This window comes from Aptenodytes forsteri, unplaced genomic scaffold (genome assembly GCF_000699145.1).
Source record: "Aptenodytes forsteri isolate BGI_AS27 unplaced genomic scaffold, ASM69914v1 Scaffold84, whole genome shotgun sequence".
Lineage (NCBI taxonomy): Eukaryota > Metazoa > Chordata > Aves > Sphenisciformes > Spheniscidae > Aptenodytes > Aptenodytes forsteri.
In genome coordinates, this window is record NW_008795492.1 from 3,956,152 (window position 1) to 3,972,441 (window position 16,290).

Genomic DNA, 16,290 nt, shown 5'->3' on the forward strand with positions numbered 1-16,290 from the left:
GGCCGTGGGGCGGTGTGCAGCGGCGGCCGCCGCCGCCCTGCCACGGCCCTGGGAAAGGCGGTTGGCCCCTTCATCGCTTAATTTCCTCCTAGTAAACGGCCTGAAAAACGTACGCGTCTCACAGTGCTGCTCGGTTTTGGGGCTTTTTTCCCCCCAGGAAAATAACGTATTTGGAACACTTTCCCCGAAGCCCTGCCCTGGGAAGCGTTCCGTTCTGTGAGGGTTTTCCCTGCCGCGCCTCGCGTGCCCGCTCCGGCGGCGGGTCTCTCGTCAGGTCTCATTATGGGCTTCAGAACTAGTAAAATCTGTCAAGACACCAAACAGCGGTAAGAACAGGCAGGTGGGAGCGGGCGCTGGTCGGGCGCTGCGGTAGTCCCTGCCGCTATCGCAGGAGGGCGACGGGCGTGCGGGTGTTCGCGCTCAGAGGTGCAAGTCTGGAGTCGTGGCTAAGGGCGCTTTCCTCCTGCCTTTTGCCTCTTGGGGTTAAACGTGAGTTTTAGAACAGTAATGCTAATTTAAAAGAGCTTGTGGGGCCTTTACAGAACAGACTTTACCAGTTTGTTAAAGCTCAGATTTTCTTGGCGATGCTAGCGTAGAGTTTTCAGGTGTCTATGGACATCCTTACTCTGTTGCGTGCTAGATGGTATTTTTGATTAAATTCATTTTGCAAACTTGACTACAACATCCATTAAAATGGATGACTACTTTTCTCAGACTTACCGCCAGTGTCGGTCTCCTGTGTCTCATTAAACTAGTGTGTTTGCAGCACACGTGCCAAATTTTCTTCAATATTTTAAGATTATCTAGGACAGCACCATGGTGGAAATTTTTCTTTGGGAGGTTCTTTGTCTGCCTGTTTTGGGGGTGGTGTTTTGATTTTTTAGAAAAATCTCATTTTGGGGGAGGTAGGAAAAAAATGCTTAAAAGATGTTGAGCTTGTTTTTCAGTCTTGGACTGCATCCTGCACTTACCAACCCGCTCAAATGAGTGAAGTTAGTCAAGTACACAGGACACTAATGTTATGCTGTGTTTTATCTTAAAGGCTTGGCTTCAGCATGTATTTAAGAGTCCACTGCAAATCAGGCATTTAATTCCTAACTTCGAAGTTTCAATACAAAGGGCCCAAAATCTGTGACACACTGAAAAGAGCTATTTGCAATTTTTTATACAAAAAAGCCCTGGAGTTTTGTTTGCGAATTTCTTTGTCATTTGGTGTATGAAATTGTCAAGATTCAAGCAAGCTCAGATTTTTAACTTCTTGAGTGTGCTCATACACCTACAATAAGATACTTTTCTTCCTTTTTATTAATATAGTTTCTTCCCTAAGAAATGAGAAGCTGCAAAGCTAAAACTTGAAATTAAAATGCAAATTTGATTATTTTGGAAAGTGTGATTTATAGCTGTAACTGAAAAAGCAGAGCAAGACAGTTCAAACAAAGTAGAAAATTAGATGCAGTTACCAGGTAACATTGAATTCTATTTTCTTTCTCTAAGCCAAACCCCAAATCATTGAGCTTCTCTGTTCCAGCAGTCCTTTCCATATATAACACACCTGGGGATCACAGCCTGAATCCAAGTATGAATGTGAGCCTGACCTGTGAGTCTCTTAATATGTTGACACGTAACCCATTCTTTAATTAATGTTTTTACATAGAAAGTCACTGTATCTGTTATTTTGCATGGATCTTCTGTGTCAATTTTCAGTCTGTGGCTCAGTGTTATTACTGGCTGTTGAGCCTCAGTTTGGTATCAGAAGGGGAGAGACTCAGCTACACTCTGGTTGTGCTGATGTCTGAAGCTGGACCTGTCCAGTTCCAGACACCGGGATCACTGGTGACTTCTGATGGGAACTTCTGAATAGCTGCTGCTCTGTTCTTACAGACATTTGGATTTCTCTTAACTCTGCTCAAGCATGTGTTGTGTGTCTGCATTTATTTGATCCTTTATATTTAACAAGATTGCTTGTGCTTAAAATTAAGTGTATATATAACTGCGCGTATATATATGCAGTTATATGTCCAACGTTTACGAATTAAAACTGTTGCTCCCTCTTGAATCTTTTGAGAAAGTTTGTTTGCTAATTCTTAAAGAGAACCCGTCTTCTATGACACACCAGCTATTTTTGTATGAAAGCATTGTTACTCTAGAAATTGTGATTGAAATGCTAGTATCTGTAGCTAAGTATTTGTCCTAAAGCTATAAAAAATATCTCTTACTAAACACTATGGCACCTTATCAAAAAGCTCATCACGAGTCCAGTTTTCTTAGTGTGATGCCTGTTGTGTAACCTCTTAGAAAGATGCTCTCTTGCCACATGATAAGGCATACATGCGGTGTTGTTGGTCTGCACATGCGCAGCAGTTCTGAGGCATCCCCAAAGTTAGTGTGCTGCAGTCTTGTGAACAGTCTGACATTTTTGGTCTATCTGGTTAGACCCTGCTTTGTTTCAGGGACTTTGGGCACAGAATGTCTCTCAGCATAGTTCATACAACCTTTCCTGGCCACCCTCTTTCCTAAAGCTCCTTCCTTGTGGGAAAGGAGTTGCCTGTGACCTGCATGAATTACTCTGGGTGAAAATTAAAGATGTAACTGAAAGAGAAAATTTGATTAATTTTTTTTTTTTTTAATGAGAAACCCACCCACAGCGTTCTAAGGAAAGTCTAGCTATTTAGAGACAAAAAGGTTTCTAAAAGAGCTTCTGGTGTTTGAGCAGGGGATGAAATGGCTAATAAAATGGCCTGTTCCAATAAAGCATTTAGATTTGAGCACATGCTTAGTTTTGGGGTGTGCTTGTGCTTGAAATTAAGCACCTATTTATGTACTCTGCTGACTCTGGACATCGGTATGCAAATGCTCAGCACACAAACACTGCTTGTAACTTGTTGCTGTCGGGCTATGTGGTTCTTAGGAGAGTCATGATAAGGCAGAAATTCCTTCTAGTTCCAATTTTGATATTCCCACTGACTTCAGTATAAGTTTTATGCTTTTAAGTTATTTTGCAACAGCTATGTGAAATATGTTGAAAAATCTTACTATATAAACAGTTAAAAGTCAGAGTACTGTGGAGAAAGGGTGATAGTAGTGATTCAAGAAAAGAATTGTCGCAATGTAGCAATTTTCTGGTAAATTCATGGTGGTGTTATATGCATGCCCAGCTATTCACTTACCTGCTTCTGTCCATATTGCTGATAGTAGACCAAAAGCTAAATGACTGCAGGATAACGTATGGAGCATGTACTATGCCCAGATGAGCTGTAATCTTAAAATAAAAAATTAGAATGAATACAGGACTAAGTAACTCAGCAGAATAAAAATGGCAAACCCAGCAAGTCATAGGATTTCCACAGTGAAATCTCTGAAGCAGTTTCGAAATTAGAATAATCTGAAAGATCACAGTGGAGACGGAAGGCAGCTTTCTCAGTTACCACTTTGGGTTGATCATAGGAAATCCAAGCCACTGTGTGAAATCTAAGTTTTTTTTTTTTTAATTCCATTTCAGACCTGAGCTGTCCCCCAGTTTGGCATTTGGTAGATCTGGGATTTTGATAGAGGGGCCCAGCTTTTGTCATGGAATATTTCATTAACTGTTCAGACTTGACTTTCTCATCTTCTTTGGTCATTGATCTACGCAAAGCACATGTGAGAAGTTGCTTTCCCTTTAAGTAAAATCCGTAAGCATTTTGAACTGAGCAAATGTTACCTGATGGAGAAAGTAAGTTCAGGCAAGAGGCTGTGACAACACAAGCTTAGTGGGGGAGAGTAGTACTGGTGACTGGGATTGTTACTTATGATTTCTGCTTGTGAACCTGGTTTAAAGTAAACAGTAGCTCAGGGTAAACCAGAGGGGCTTACAGCAGGTTAGGACATGGCAGCAGGAGAAAATAAATCTTTGCCTGTCCACAGCAGCTTCCTTCAGAAGGTTGTGGCGTGCAAACGTAACTGAGTTTTGACAATGCCTCTGTGGCGTAAGCGATCATTGATCCTGTTACATGTGAAGAGTAAACATGGCCATAGGCTGCCAGGGAAGGCGTATGACGAGAACCCTAGTTCTAGAAGAATGAGTCAGTAGAACAGGAGGTAGATGGTGAATCTCCCTCAAGCAGGAGTGGAAGGTCTTCATCACAAGTTCAGTGAACCCTGGAAGACCTATGTCTGACGTGTTGTAAAAACCTGATTGCTACCAGAAGGACTGTAGTTTTGCTGTTTTGTGTATTATTTACGCACAATTTCATCCAGCTTAGGTTTGGGACTTTGGCTGAAGGGATGAGCTGCCTCCCATGAACTTGCTTGCTCCCAATGGAAACACCTTGCCTTCAGCACCAAAGCTTTTGCTTTCATCCTATTGCTTTTTCATTGATTAATCATCAGGGAACGATTGCTAGGATGATTTTTTAAAAATTTCTTTATTTATTTTAAACTTGCTGCGTGGGATTGTTCTGAGCATTTGCTATGTTGTGATGCTGTATACTTAATTTCTTTTCCTTGCAGTTTTGTGGAATTTCTAATAGGTTAACTTCTCTCTCTTTTTTTGCAAAAAGGCTGAAATGCTGTTAGAGACTGGATGAGATGTTTGTGTGTGTCTCTCCCCCCTACTACACACGCACACCCTCCCCTCTGCAGGCTGCCCTGCCAGAGCCCCTCCTCTGGCTGGAAGAGGGGAGTTGAAATAGTGAGCTCCTGCTTTGTGAAGGAAATATTCTTTCACTGCCTTTCTCAGAGATGCCTTTGAGAGCAGAACTGATGTGGTTTTGTTAACTTCTGGGCTGAGGAGGTGATTTCAATGGCCATGGGGCTGCACGCCATCATTTTACTCTGTGCTGTTGTGGCAGGAGCTTCGGGGAGTAAGTAGAAGAAACTTTTTCCTCTGCTCAGATTGATCCCTCTCAATGCAAAATATTTCTGCTAAGGAATGATCTCACTAGAAAAACTTCTGAGATGCTGTAAATTATGTTACAGCTTGTAGGTTTGCAGTAATTCTTGTAGCCATGTTGTCTTGATTTTCAGTGTAGTGTAGCAATTCGCTTTACTGAGCTCTCTGGGTGGTACCGGGCAGGTGGGAGGGCACCCTACCTATAAAGGAGCGGAGTTAACTAGTGCATCTTCCTTCAGCATTACTAGGGAAAGCAACAGAAACAGTGAGACTCTGCCAGTCAATTCATTATCTCACCTGAAAATAACATGTTAGTATCATGTTCTAAAATTGTGCTCACTTCGGTATTTGGCAGATGAAGGATTCTGAAGAGTGTGAATAGGTCATGAAACGTCAATGATATGGTGCTTTGTTACTCTTGTCAACTGAAGAGAGAGAAGTGCATGCTGGTTTTAGAACCAAAATAAATTATGGAAGAAAACTTAAAATATAAAAAGAACAAGAGCAGAAACTCTAAATTTAGGCACCTTAACAAAGTGCCCGATTGTCCAAGGTGCTCAGCCTACCACACTATCTGTCTGTGATAAGCACGTTTAAAAATTCTGAGCACAGCATTCAGGTATCCACACGGGAGCTGAAAACGCTCTTAAATATGGTCCTGGGGAGGCGTGCTCAGCGTCTCAAAAATCTGATGCTACATAACAGAGATGAATTTTCCAAGTTTGTCTTACCATATTTATTTCAAGGTTCTTGAATAATTTGTACTGATTTCTTCATTAAAAGCCATTAACTTAACACTACCTTTTTCCACTGTTTAAAAGAAGAGGGTGAGGTAGATAGCCCTTTTCTTACCTGACCCGCTAGATACTCAGGGATGATTTTTTTTCCCCAAGGAGACTGAGAAGTGTATTTCTTTCTCTCCAAAGGCAGTGTGTTTGGAATGTTAAAGTTAATGCATATGTTTTATGTATAGATAGGTATATTTATAAAAATTAATAGTGTGATAATTGAGTGATAATTCTCATATGTTACATGACCTGGTCTCTCTATGCTAGGAAGTTTTCTAGTTTTGCAGATATCTGTAGCACTAGGACCAAGTTTGCTTGAAAATAACATGTTATTCATGCTTTTTAAAGGTAAAATCTGAAGTTCCATAAAGAAAATTAATTCTGCAAAATAAAAAGGAGCATTTGTTGGGAGGAAAATATAAATTTTGGGGAAAGACCTTTTCAAGAAAAATGTAATTCTAGTCTCCAGAAACTTAAATTTTAACTTGGGAATAAGAATGTGTATAAGCTTGAGTGGGTGCTGAAGAAACAAACACTTTCTTATTTTTGTTCCAAAACCAGTGAATTCCCTTCTTTCCTCCTGCCAATAACTTTGACATTTCAAAAAAAAGGATTAAGAGAAGGGAAAATATGGTTCCAATAAATAATATAAATGTGGATTTTTAAATGTTGTAGTTTGACAAGAGCATTTTCTTCAGGCATATAGCATATATAAAACATCCAAAAGCAGAGAACCAGAATAAAGAGGCTCTTTAAATGTGTGACTCCAGTGGGAGACAAAGCTGAGCAACGCAGGGATGTTAGTTAGGGCTTAACAGGGAGGTTCATTAGCATACAGTATAGCATAGAGGTTGCGGGCGATTATACTTACTATTGAACTTCTTGTGGGAGTTATTTTTAAGAAAGATTTATCAATAATGGCAAGTTAGGGCTGAATGTTTTTAATACTAATTAAATCATGTAATACATGATTTATTAATAAAAGTAGCATTTTCTTTCACTATGGTACATACAAGTGCCATGTATTGAAGTGCAGCAGGATCATGTATTTGCTTTTGGCTGTTCCTTGTATATCACTGCGGTGCATATGAGCAGCTGGGATCTGACTGATTTTGCCATGTGCACGTTCCTATCAATATCTAGGGCTTGGGGTAACTTGCTGAGTTGAGTGCTGGGGAGTGTTAGCAGTGCAGGATCAAGTCCTCGAAAATGCGTCTCACATATGTCCATCATGGGGCTCCTCTCTCAAAATTCCTGTAATTCAGCTCAAGTTTGTCACGGAAGTTCTCAAGAGATCAGGACCATTAGGCCAGTCTTCAACATAGTACCTGTGTATTTGCCAGGGGTGAAAGCAATCCGCAAAGATTTTGCTTCATGTGCTGGAGCATGATTTGCATCAGTCTAGCCCTTTGAGTGCCCAGTCATCATGCTTGTAGGGGCAATCACAGTGATGCACAGGAAATAGATACCCTAAAAATTTCCCTGTTGCTTAACTTCTCTGTGAAAACAGAATTTTTCTTCCAGTTCATCGTGGACTTTTATGTTGTCTACCAGTGCTTGCAATAACTGATGAATGTAACTCTGCCAGGCTTATTTAAGGTCGTTCAGTGTCAGAGCATTAGAGTGAGAGTCTTACTAGTTTACTGTGCAGATGTGTGCGCACAGAGTGAAGAGAAGGAATGGAGGCTCTGTACGTAGCAGCCCTGACTGTTTCCCCTGTTCATGCCAACGCAAATCTAAAGCAATTCCATCTGTGTGGTGTAAGCGTGTTCTGCATCAGCTTGAATTCGCTGCCCTCCCAGTCAAAGTCTGAATGAAAGTCATGCTGGAGAACAGGCTCTCCAGTGTTAAAGGACGTCTTAAACAACTGCCACCCTTGAGTTGTGATGTTTAAGGGTTCCTTAGTGTGCTGGTGCTGGAAAAGTTTTTCTTGGGTAGTAAAGTTTGCTCTTGTTCTGCTTTAAATGATACTTATGATTCTTGAATGGCCATGTGCAATAAAAATCTTAGCTAAGTAGAAATTTTCCCTAACTGCAATAAAGTTGAAAGCCTATGGATGTGAAGAAGTGTGGTGTATAAAATGTGTATTTCTTTCTTGGATTAAGAACCCCTTTTTAAAATTTGCTTGGTAATCCATGGTATTGTTGCATTTCCATACCTACCTCAATAAATACACTGAGGCATGTCATTCCTTTATGTATGTGCTTGTGTGGTATAGATGTGTGGAAAGGGGCAAGAGCTAAGTCTTGTCCCTGTATACTTGGTAGCAAAACTCTCATGGATTTTTTTTTTTTTTTTTTTCTTTTGAGGGTCATGCTTTGGTTTCAGTTATTTCATTGTAATTGAAAAGCAGCAGGTCTGTCCTGAGCTGCACACAAATTTTCAGTGTTTTTCTGTTATCTTACCTGTCGTTGCAGGATCCTTGGAGAGTTTAAGTTACGGAGCTTCCTGTTTTGCGGAGTGTGTAGGTGAGTAAAACAAGACTGTATTCAGGCCTTGTATGTGATAAGGAACGAGGGATTTGAAAACTTGTTCTCTTCAGCAGGGATGTTGTGTTCTTAGAAGAATGATACTTATGTCTGAGTGATCGACATTCATGGATGTAGCGGAGAAGTTGCACTAAGCTTTACCAGGCCCAGACCTGCCTAAAGTTCGCATTCTGTGAACTCAGAAAACTCATAGACGTTAGAGCTAAGCAAACTACTAAACCAGTGCAGGACAAAACCCAGCCATGTATGAGTGGTTTTTTTAGCAGTACCCAGTGTTAGCTCCTTTCATACTGAAACAGGCATGAAGAAAGACTTCTTCAGTGAGCAGGCACAAAACTTCTATTCTGTGAAGGAGGAACGGACAGGAAGACAGGATACTGAACTGACCTGGAAAGGTTTGGTTGAATGGCTTGAGGTGTAGCTTCTCATTTACATGCCAGCGGGTACTTGAATGTGCAAAAGTGCTTCACAGTGTAACAGCAAGGGCAGCACATGGATGTTCTGCTCCCAAGGAGATCTTGCCCTGGCCCCTTAGCTACCTACTCAGACAGTGTGGCTCAGAGACCCTTCATTTGTTCAATATTACTTCATCTCTCTGTGGCTTTGTCATTGAAAGGACATGAGGAAAAATTTCTTTACTGAAAGAGTGGTTAAACATTGGAACAGGGAAGTGGTTGAGTCACCATCCCTGGAAGTATTTAGAAGACGTGTAGATGAGGCGCTTAGGGACATGGTTTAGTGGGCATGGTGGTGTTGGGTTGACAGTTGGACTCGATGATCTTAGAGGTCTTTCCAACCTTAATGATTCTATGATTCTATGAAAGTGCTCAAGTGTTGCAGTGCTGCTGTGAGGCAGAGAAGAAGCAGCTCTCCATTATGGGAGCCACAGTGGTCATTTTTCCTAGGTGTTGTCTTCTTCATCTGAGGGAAGGGAGAGTATTTTCTTTGAATTTTCCCTCTTCTGCACTTCAGTGGTCCCAGTTAAGGTTGTACCATGATGTCTTATCTTTTAGGGATACTGTATTCGTTACAATCTCACACACGACAGCCACCAAAATGTATGACATTGAAGGTATTATGACTCTGGTCTTCTCATTGTTTCAGGGATAATTCTTACCACCTGGTCTAGAAAAGAATCTCCTTTGATTAGAGGAATAGAGAGACCATGCAGCACACATGAGGGTGTCTGACATTATATTCACGAGGAGACAGTGCTACCCATAGACACTTGCCAGGTCATTACAGTATCTTCATACAAATACCAAATAATCCTTATCTTCCCATGCTTTCTTTTCCTCAGCCTGGATCTTTTCGGGCTGGCTTTCAGAACCAAAGTTCTTTACTTAAAACCCACGTCATTTAGTTTGTCTGCATATGTGTAGCCACAGCGTGGGCATGAAAAGCACTGAATGCATCAGCAGATCGTTTTCATCTTGCTGTTGCAAAGGTCCTGCTTTGATGCTCTCTGAAAGGTGTCGAAAGCATCATGCTGTAAATACATTGCATTCCTTTTCTGCTCTTGGAAATTAGATTCCTGCCTTGATGGAAATTGTGAGGTTATATGCATAGGAGAGAGAGGCATTCTTTTCACCTTCTATACAGGAGCTATCGCTAGCATGCAGGGTGCTTTCAGAAACCCAGTTCTTTCAATTTTAAGTCCAGGTGGGAAGGGAACATTCTGAATATCCAGCCCCTTGTTTAGCTGATTTCAGTGGCCAAAAGATTAAAAAGTAGAAAAAAAATAGGAGGAGGGGGAAGCCTAATAGACTAAAAGAAGGGTTTTTTTGTTTGTTTCCTAGGACACAGTGCATCGTACTTCCCCAAAAGAGCTAGATACAGCTACAGGTATTCAACAGTCACCAGCACATTCCTGCAGGGAAGTATTTACAAAAGCAGTGGCATCTCTCTGGAGAGCACAGTGATCATTGAGGTATTGGGGAATTGCCAGATGGTTTTGAAAGTGAGTATTGTCATAATTGTCGGAGTGATTGGGATGAGCTAACGTGGAACTGTATCTTTGGGATTACTGCTACATTTAAAGCATTTGTTTTTCTTGTAATTAAAGGCAGTTCAATTCTGGATCTCAGAGTGGCAGAATTGCTTTGATGTGGCACGGCTTCAAATTAAGTATTTGCCAGTTTCAAAGGGCAGATAAAACAAATCATTGTTTTCTTTCCTAAGTGGCATGACAGTTTCACTGTTTTGTCACATGAAGTGCAGAACCGGAGATGAAGCTAGTCCCTTTGAAAGGAACTTGCTTTATTTTTAAGCACTCATATCTGTAGCAGTAATTTAAAAATAGCAAGCGTTTTAAAGAGAATTTGAGAAACTTGTAGGGTGTGCTGGATTGGTGCCGTCCTAGCACAGTGTAAAATTCAGTCTTGTAACACTCCATTGATCTCGACAGGAGATCGATCTCTCAGTGACCGGAGGAACAGACCAGTTTCAAATTACAGACTTCTTCCTGGGGGGAGCCCTGCGGTAGGCCAGTTTGAGAACTACAGTGCTTAGCAGGGGGAGCATGGAAAATAAACTTCTCTCATCTGCCTTGATTTTCCTTCAGGGTAACAGAGGGGATAATTCATGGTTTCTGCAGGGGGTTGACATGTGTGTACTATATACACATATACATGAGGCCAGTGAAGAATAGGATAGTTATCCCTGTGCTAACATGGCCATATGGATAAAATTAACTGGCCAGTGGTCCTGTGATTTTACATGAAAAATGAGAATTTGGGTACTGTCTTCAGATTGAATCACTCTCTTCTGCCTTACAATATTAGTGGCTGGATTCTCCAACCTCTAGCTCTTTGTCTTAATTTGAGGCCTCCTAAGATGTGCAAAACAATACGTAATTGAATGCTTGTCTTTATAAAAAATAAAAAGTAGAAGATATTAAGAAAAAAAATTACTAACAGTTGCAGTCTATGCTGTACTTAAAATGGGGCTGAGAGCTACCATTTTTGATCTACCATTTGAGAACAGTTCTTTACCACAACCAGCCAAATTGCAAGTACTTTAGGAAATTCCATAATGAACTTAAGTATGCATTTTCTCCTCTGAATTCAGTAAAAGTAAGCTATGAAATGGCTACTGAATACTGAGAACTTTACCAGGTATAGTCTCAAGAGTCAACTGAGATGGGTAGTAATTTTGCTTCTCAACTTGGGTAGAAAGGACTTATGTTTATCCAGGCTCCTACTTTACCCCAGAGTAGGTGATTGTTTCTGGCTTGAAAATGAAAGGGATATAATAGTGCCATATAAAACGTATTTAATAGTGAGTGAAAGTTCTTTGTAGAAGGAATTTCTGGTAAACAATCTCAGATAGGCAACCTGAAGATGTGGCTATTGTGGTTGTGTTGCTTGCAACTCTGAGCCTTTTTTCATAGTCTATGATATTCTATGTAGATATCCTTACGTGACAAAGTCCACAAGTTCTTATTGACAATGATATTTGTTGCTCTATAATCTTTGCTCCTAGGTGCAAGATGTACAGCTTAAGAAAAGTCTTGCATCCAGAGAGGACCCTCTGAAGGAAATGGACAGTCTAAGGTAGAAAAACTTCTCATCTGGTCTAGTTCTTGTTTTTTTGAAGTTATGTGGCTTAGCAGCAGCTTCACTTGACATTGTTCGCTCTGTTTCATACTCTGTTTAGTTTCAATTGGTGTTTTGTTTTGTTGGTTTTGTTTTTTTGTGGTTTTTTTTTTGTTTTTTGTTTTTTTTTTAAAAAGCAAGGATCCAGATATGAGCACCATCAGCAAAATGAGAGGCATTTGGTCCAAAAAGGTTTTTTTTAAACCTAATTTTCATCCCTTTCTATGTAGAAATATTTGGAGAGTAGACAATTAAAATTATTCTGGGTACAAATTATCAGGCCTCTAGCTGGCTAGCAGCGTGTATGGATCGCTCACTAGTTCTCTGAGTTGCAGTTGCTACTTGTACAGACTCTTGAGTTTTGAAGTACATTTCAGAAGTTCTTGGTTTGGAGGATTCTCACGATGCAAAACGTTGGGTTTTTTCTTCCAGGCTATTTAAATTGCATTTATCTAATGTAATTTTCTTCCTTTTATGTTTTTGTTTTTAGTAGCTCATTCCTAACATATGTCAGTGTGTTTCCCTCTGACTTGCAAAGGTATAGACTAGTGAAGATGCCTATACAAAAAGGTCTCTTCAAACTGTGGAGGTCTGGTATTTTCCCAGAGAGCTGATGCTTCTTGGGTTGTCAAAAAAAAGCAGTTCTGTTGTCTGATTAAGCTCAGCCTTATAATCTTCCTCTTTGTCCTGCCACTTGGATTCTCAGCCTTTAAACAACACTGAGAACTGAGATAATTGACTCAATTCAAAGGGTCAAAAAGAGCAAGTTTGGAGTAAATGCATTGCTTTTTATATTCGTCAGGAAGAGCTTTGTGTTCCACAGTACGGGTAGTGGTATCAGAGTTCAAATCAGAGTATAGGCACATCTTCTTTTGTGAAGTTATTTGTAGGATTTTCATAAAGGTAAGAGCAGTTGTGTCTTGTTCTTTGCAGAGAAGCCAAAAAATGGAGGTAGCAAAAAAAGCATTCAGTGAAACTTGGCTATTGAAAATAATTATTCAGACAAGTGAACCTTATTAGCATTTGTCTCAGCCTGTTGTGAATATACAGTGGTCTAGCTTGTCCTCTGAACATGCATGTAATTTCCACAGATAGTAGCAAAAGCAACCACAGTTGCCTAGGAGTTCAGAAACCCTTATCCCATGTGCACAGTCTCTTCTCCTGGAAAGACTTTATCCAGGTGTTTGTGCAGTAAAAGTTTTTTCTCTTACATTGTCTTTGTGACCTGGTTGATGAGATGAACAATTAGTTCCACAGTTAATGTGCAGAAGAACTGTGTATCTCCCTGTATGGGAGCTGACCATTGGGCTACTGTAGAATTCTTCCTTTGGATCGCTTATTTTTCCCCATTTAGAGGGGAAATATATGATTAAAGTACGTTATATTAGGACTGAAAATCAATGTTAAAAAGTGATCTCTTGCAAAAGTAGAAAACACTGTACTCTCAATCTGGGATAGCAAAAGCAATCAGGGAGTGAACTGACAACAGAGACTGGGGGATAACTTTGGGATAGAGCCCAAGTATGTATACCTAGCAGAGCAGGAAGGTATGTGTTGATTGGAAAGGAGTTGTTCTTGTGTGTATCTGAAGAGGAATGATAAAGAGTACATGCAGTTACTTTGCAATTGAGACATGCTTACCAATGCTAAAGGCATCCAGAATCATAAAATGGAATTTCTCTCTTACATTAAACAAGAATCGTTGCCATTAAGTGTAATTACTTGTAAAGAATTTACCAGGAGTTGGCTTTATTAAGTGTTACGGTTATGTCAAAGATGCTGTGATTATCTTGGTAGTTTTTGTTTTGGTTTGGTTTTTATTTTAAGGGCTCTTAGGGTCAGGGAGAATTCATGAAGAATAGAGGCTTGCTGTAAAGAATGGAGATACAGAACAAGACAGATCGATTGTGGAGGAACAGCTCTGTTCAGAAAATCTGAGTCTAATGCCATAAACTGACTTGCAGCCACTGTTTAAAGCAAGAAACTGTAAACTGTTTTATTGCAGGGAAATACTAGAACAGCATCCTCTTCATTTTTCTTTCCATGATGGGAAAGTTCTGAAGCTCTGTCCTGTGAGGAGTGAACAGACCTGGGCACTGAACATAAAGCGAGGCATTCTCAGTGTCCTGCAGACGTCCCAAGCATCCACTGCTAGTGCAGTCATTGAAGAGGTGAGACCATTGGTAGAGTCATGCTCTAGGGTGGCTGTTAGCCCTTGGTGCATGTTAAGTCTATTCCCTTTTTAAATAACTAAAGGTTTTTGCCACTTGGTGACTGGTCAACAGCCAGTGGTGGTCATCTGATTGCTTTTGGTAGTGAATGTTATGAAATTATCTATAACTTGCATTCTTGTTGAGGGTTGGAATCCACTACCTTGTTATCTGAGGAAAAGCTGTGTATTGCAGAATTCTCTGAGGAGTTGTAACACCAGGGCATGTGCTTTACCTGTTCTCTGGGGAAAATACAGTATTCATTATTCATGATTATTCATCATGACTTTTTTCATTAATTTCAGGAGGCTTTAAGATCAGGCTTCTCAGAGTTCTTTGCATTTATTTATTTTTTAATACTTAAGCTCAAGTTTTGCTGTGTTACACTGAAATAATAGTCCAGAGTACCCCACTGTCACCCATGTGTTTGCATGAGTGCAGCTGAGATACCTCAATGGCTGCACTTCTTCTGTTGTGAAGAGCAGTCTCTAGACTGACCTTCAGCACGATGTGCACTACCTCATTCTCATGCTATTGCTACATATCAGTGCTTAAATAGATGTTCTGCAATAAGGCTTGGGACGCCCATAGGTAATTACATTTATTCTGAATAGAATTGCTTTTCTGAATTAATGCTTCCCTGCAAATCCACAAAATCTTAAATGAAAAAGTACACATCTGTAAATGATCTGATTCAGAATAACACAGTGAAGTTAAACAAATCAAGAAACTCTGAATATTATAAAGTTTGTCCAAGGTCTTTAAAATGATTTGCCTTTCCATGGCTTTTGTGGCGAGGCCAGTGTCCTGCAAGGGAGAATTTAGGTCTCTGTTGCATTGTTATTACAACAAAGCAATTATTAAAATTAATTGTAATAGCCCATAATGCCTGCTTGTACAGTATGTGTGCATGTGTGATTCAACTCTGTACGTTTCTTGCTAGGTGGATGTTCTGGGAATATGCCCAACCAGGTATCAGCGAAAAGGTCCTATTCTTGTCAAGACAAGGGACTTAAACCTCTGCTCTCATCGGTATTCTGGTTTTACTTCTGTGCAGTCTGATGCTCTTCCTCATATGTCGGTAAGCGTTGGGGAATGACACTGCTTCTTCCACAGGGCCTTTTAATTTCTTTGAAGAATCTGAGTACCAGGTTTCCAATTCATGTCAGGTACTTCTGCTAGTAGGAACGTTTTTCATAATTTAAATGAAAACATTTTTTTATAGTCATTTATGCTCAATTATATTTGTGTGTGTCTGCCCAAACTTGAATTCTTAGCAAAGAAATGATGAATATTATTGTCCCTGTAATGCCTATTATTCACAGAATTTGTTTTTAATGCAAATTTGCATTGTAGTTGATGAGCATTATAGTATAAATGCAGGAGGTTGTTAGGCGCCTGGATTAAACTCTGTCATTAAAATATGTTATAGTGGTAAACTGAAAGTAGAGATGTGGATAAGAAAAATAGGTTGTGCAAAGGAAGTTGTTATTTGCAGAAAACTTTGGAAAGATAGGAGCTTCCCTAAAAGCGAAACTTACAGCTTTCCACTGTTCATGGCAAATACAGTCAATGTTTGTATCTTGTGCTGTTTCTATTAGGTGAATATTACTTGTTTCTTGTATTGTACTAGCTAGTCATAATTTACCAGCCTTTTGCTTTTCTCAACTCTGCTGACCAAAAAGATTTGCTTAACACTGATGCTTTGTGAGCTGAAATGAATTGACACCATTTGACACTGAAAGTTAGTAGCAGTTGTGTTTCAGTGATGGAAAAACTAGACTGAAAATAAAGAGCGTATTAACCTCCACAGGCTGGGCGCTGTCAAAGGTCTGGACAAGACTTCACACTGTATCACAGAACTGGAACCCTCCATGAAGTTGGGAGAGAAAGGATTAGGCAGGCTGACATAGGTCATCAGGACTTTACCTGAAGTATCTGTTCTTCTCAGTCTGAGCAGCAGATCCTGTCCTCCCAGCTGGAATGTGTTCAGACCGTGAAGGATAGAGTCCTGGCAGAGGCCAAATGTACCGAGTCCAACCTTGTTACACCGTTCTCTTGGAAGGGCAGTGGGGCAAAGACGCAGACATGGTCTTCGCTGAAACTCTTTCAAGTGGAAACAGAGACGCTGTACAAAAAAGGTAACATGATGTTTCTGCTAAAATAAATTTATTTCCTAGAAAAATCTTGGGACTGCGTCTTGCCTGTGAGAACTCTTTGCACCTGATATTTCCTTTCATGCATTAAACTATGTGAAACTGGATGTTTTTACAGGCTGGGCTACTGAGAGCTGTCCCTTCTTTGTGAGTTGGGGCCTGCTGTAACTGGAAGCTGGGT

The 16,290-nt window shown here is 40.2% G+C and overlaps 1 protein-coding gene across 1 annotated transcript in view; it reads left to right on the forward strand.

Annotated features, from left to right (window-relative positions):
* Nucleotides 1–4,786: 4,786 nt before the first annotated feature.
* The window catches only part of LOC103900922, a 120,721-nt gene continuing 109,217 nt past the window's right edge, over nucleotides 4,787–16,290 (forward strand). Inside the window, exons 1-7 of the mRNA XM_009281706.1 lie at nucleotides 4,787–4,841; nucleotides 8,076–8,126; nucleotides 9,947–10,107; nucleotides 11,631–11,701; nucleotides 13,749–13,914; nucleotides 14,897–15,034; nucleotides 15,905–16,094. Of these exons, the coding sequence (XP_009279981.1) occupies nucleotides 4,787–4,841; nucleotides 8,076–8,126; nucleotides 9,947–10,107; nucleotides 11,631–11,701; nucleotides 13,749–13,914; nucleotides 14,897–15,034; nucleotides 15,905–16,094 (832 nt within the window). The remainder of the gene's footprint in view (nucleotides 4,842–8,075; nucleotides 8,127–9,946; nucleotides 10,108–11,630; nucleotides 11,702–13,748; nucleotides 13,915–14,896; nucleotides 15,035–15,904; nucleotides 16,095–16,290) is intronic.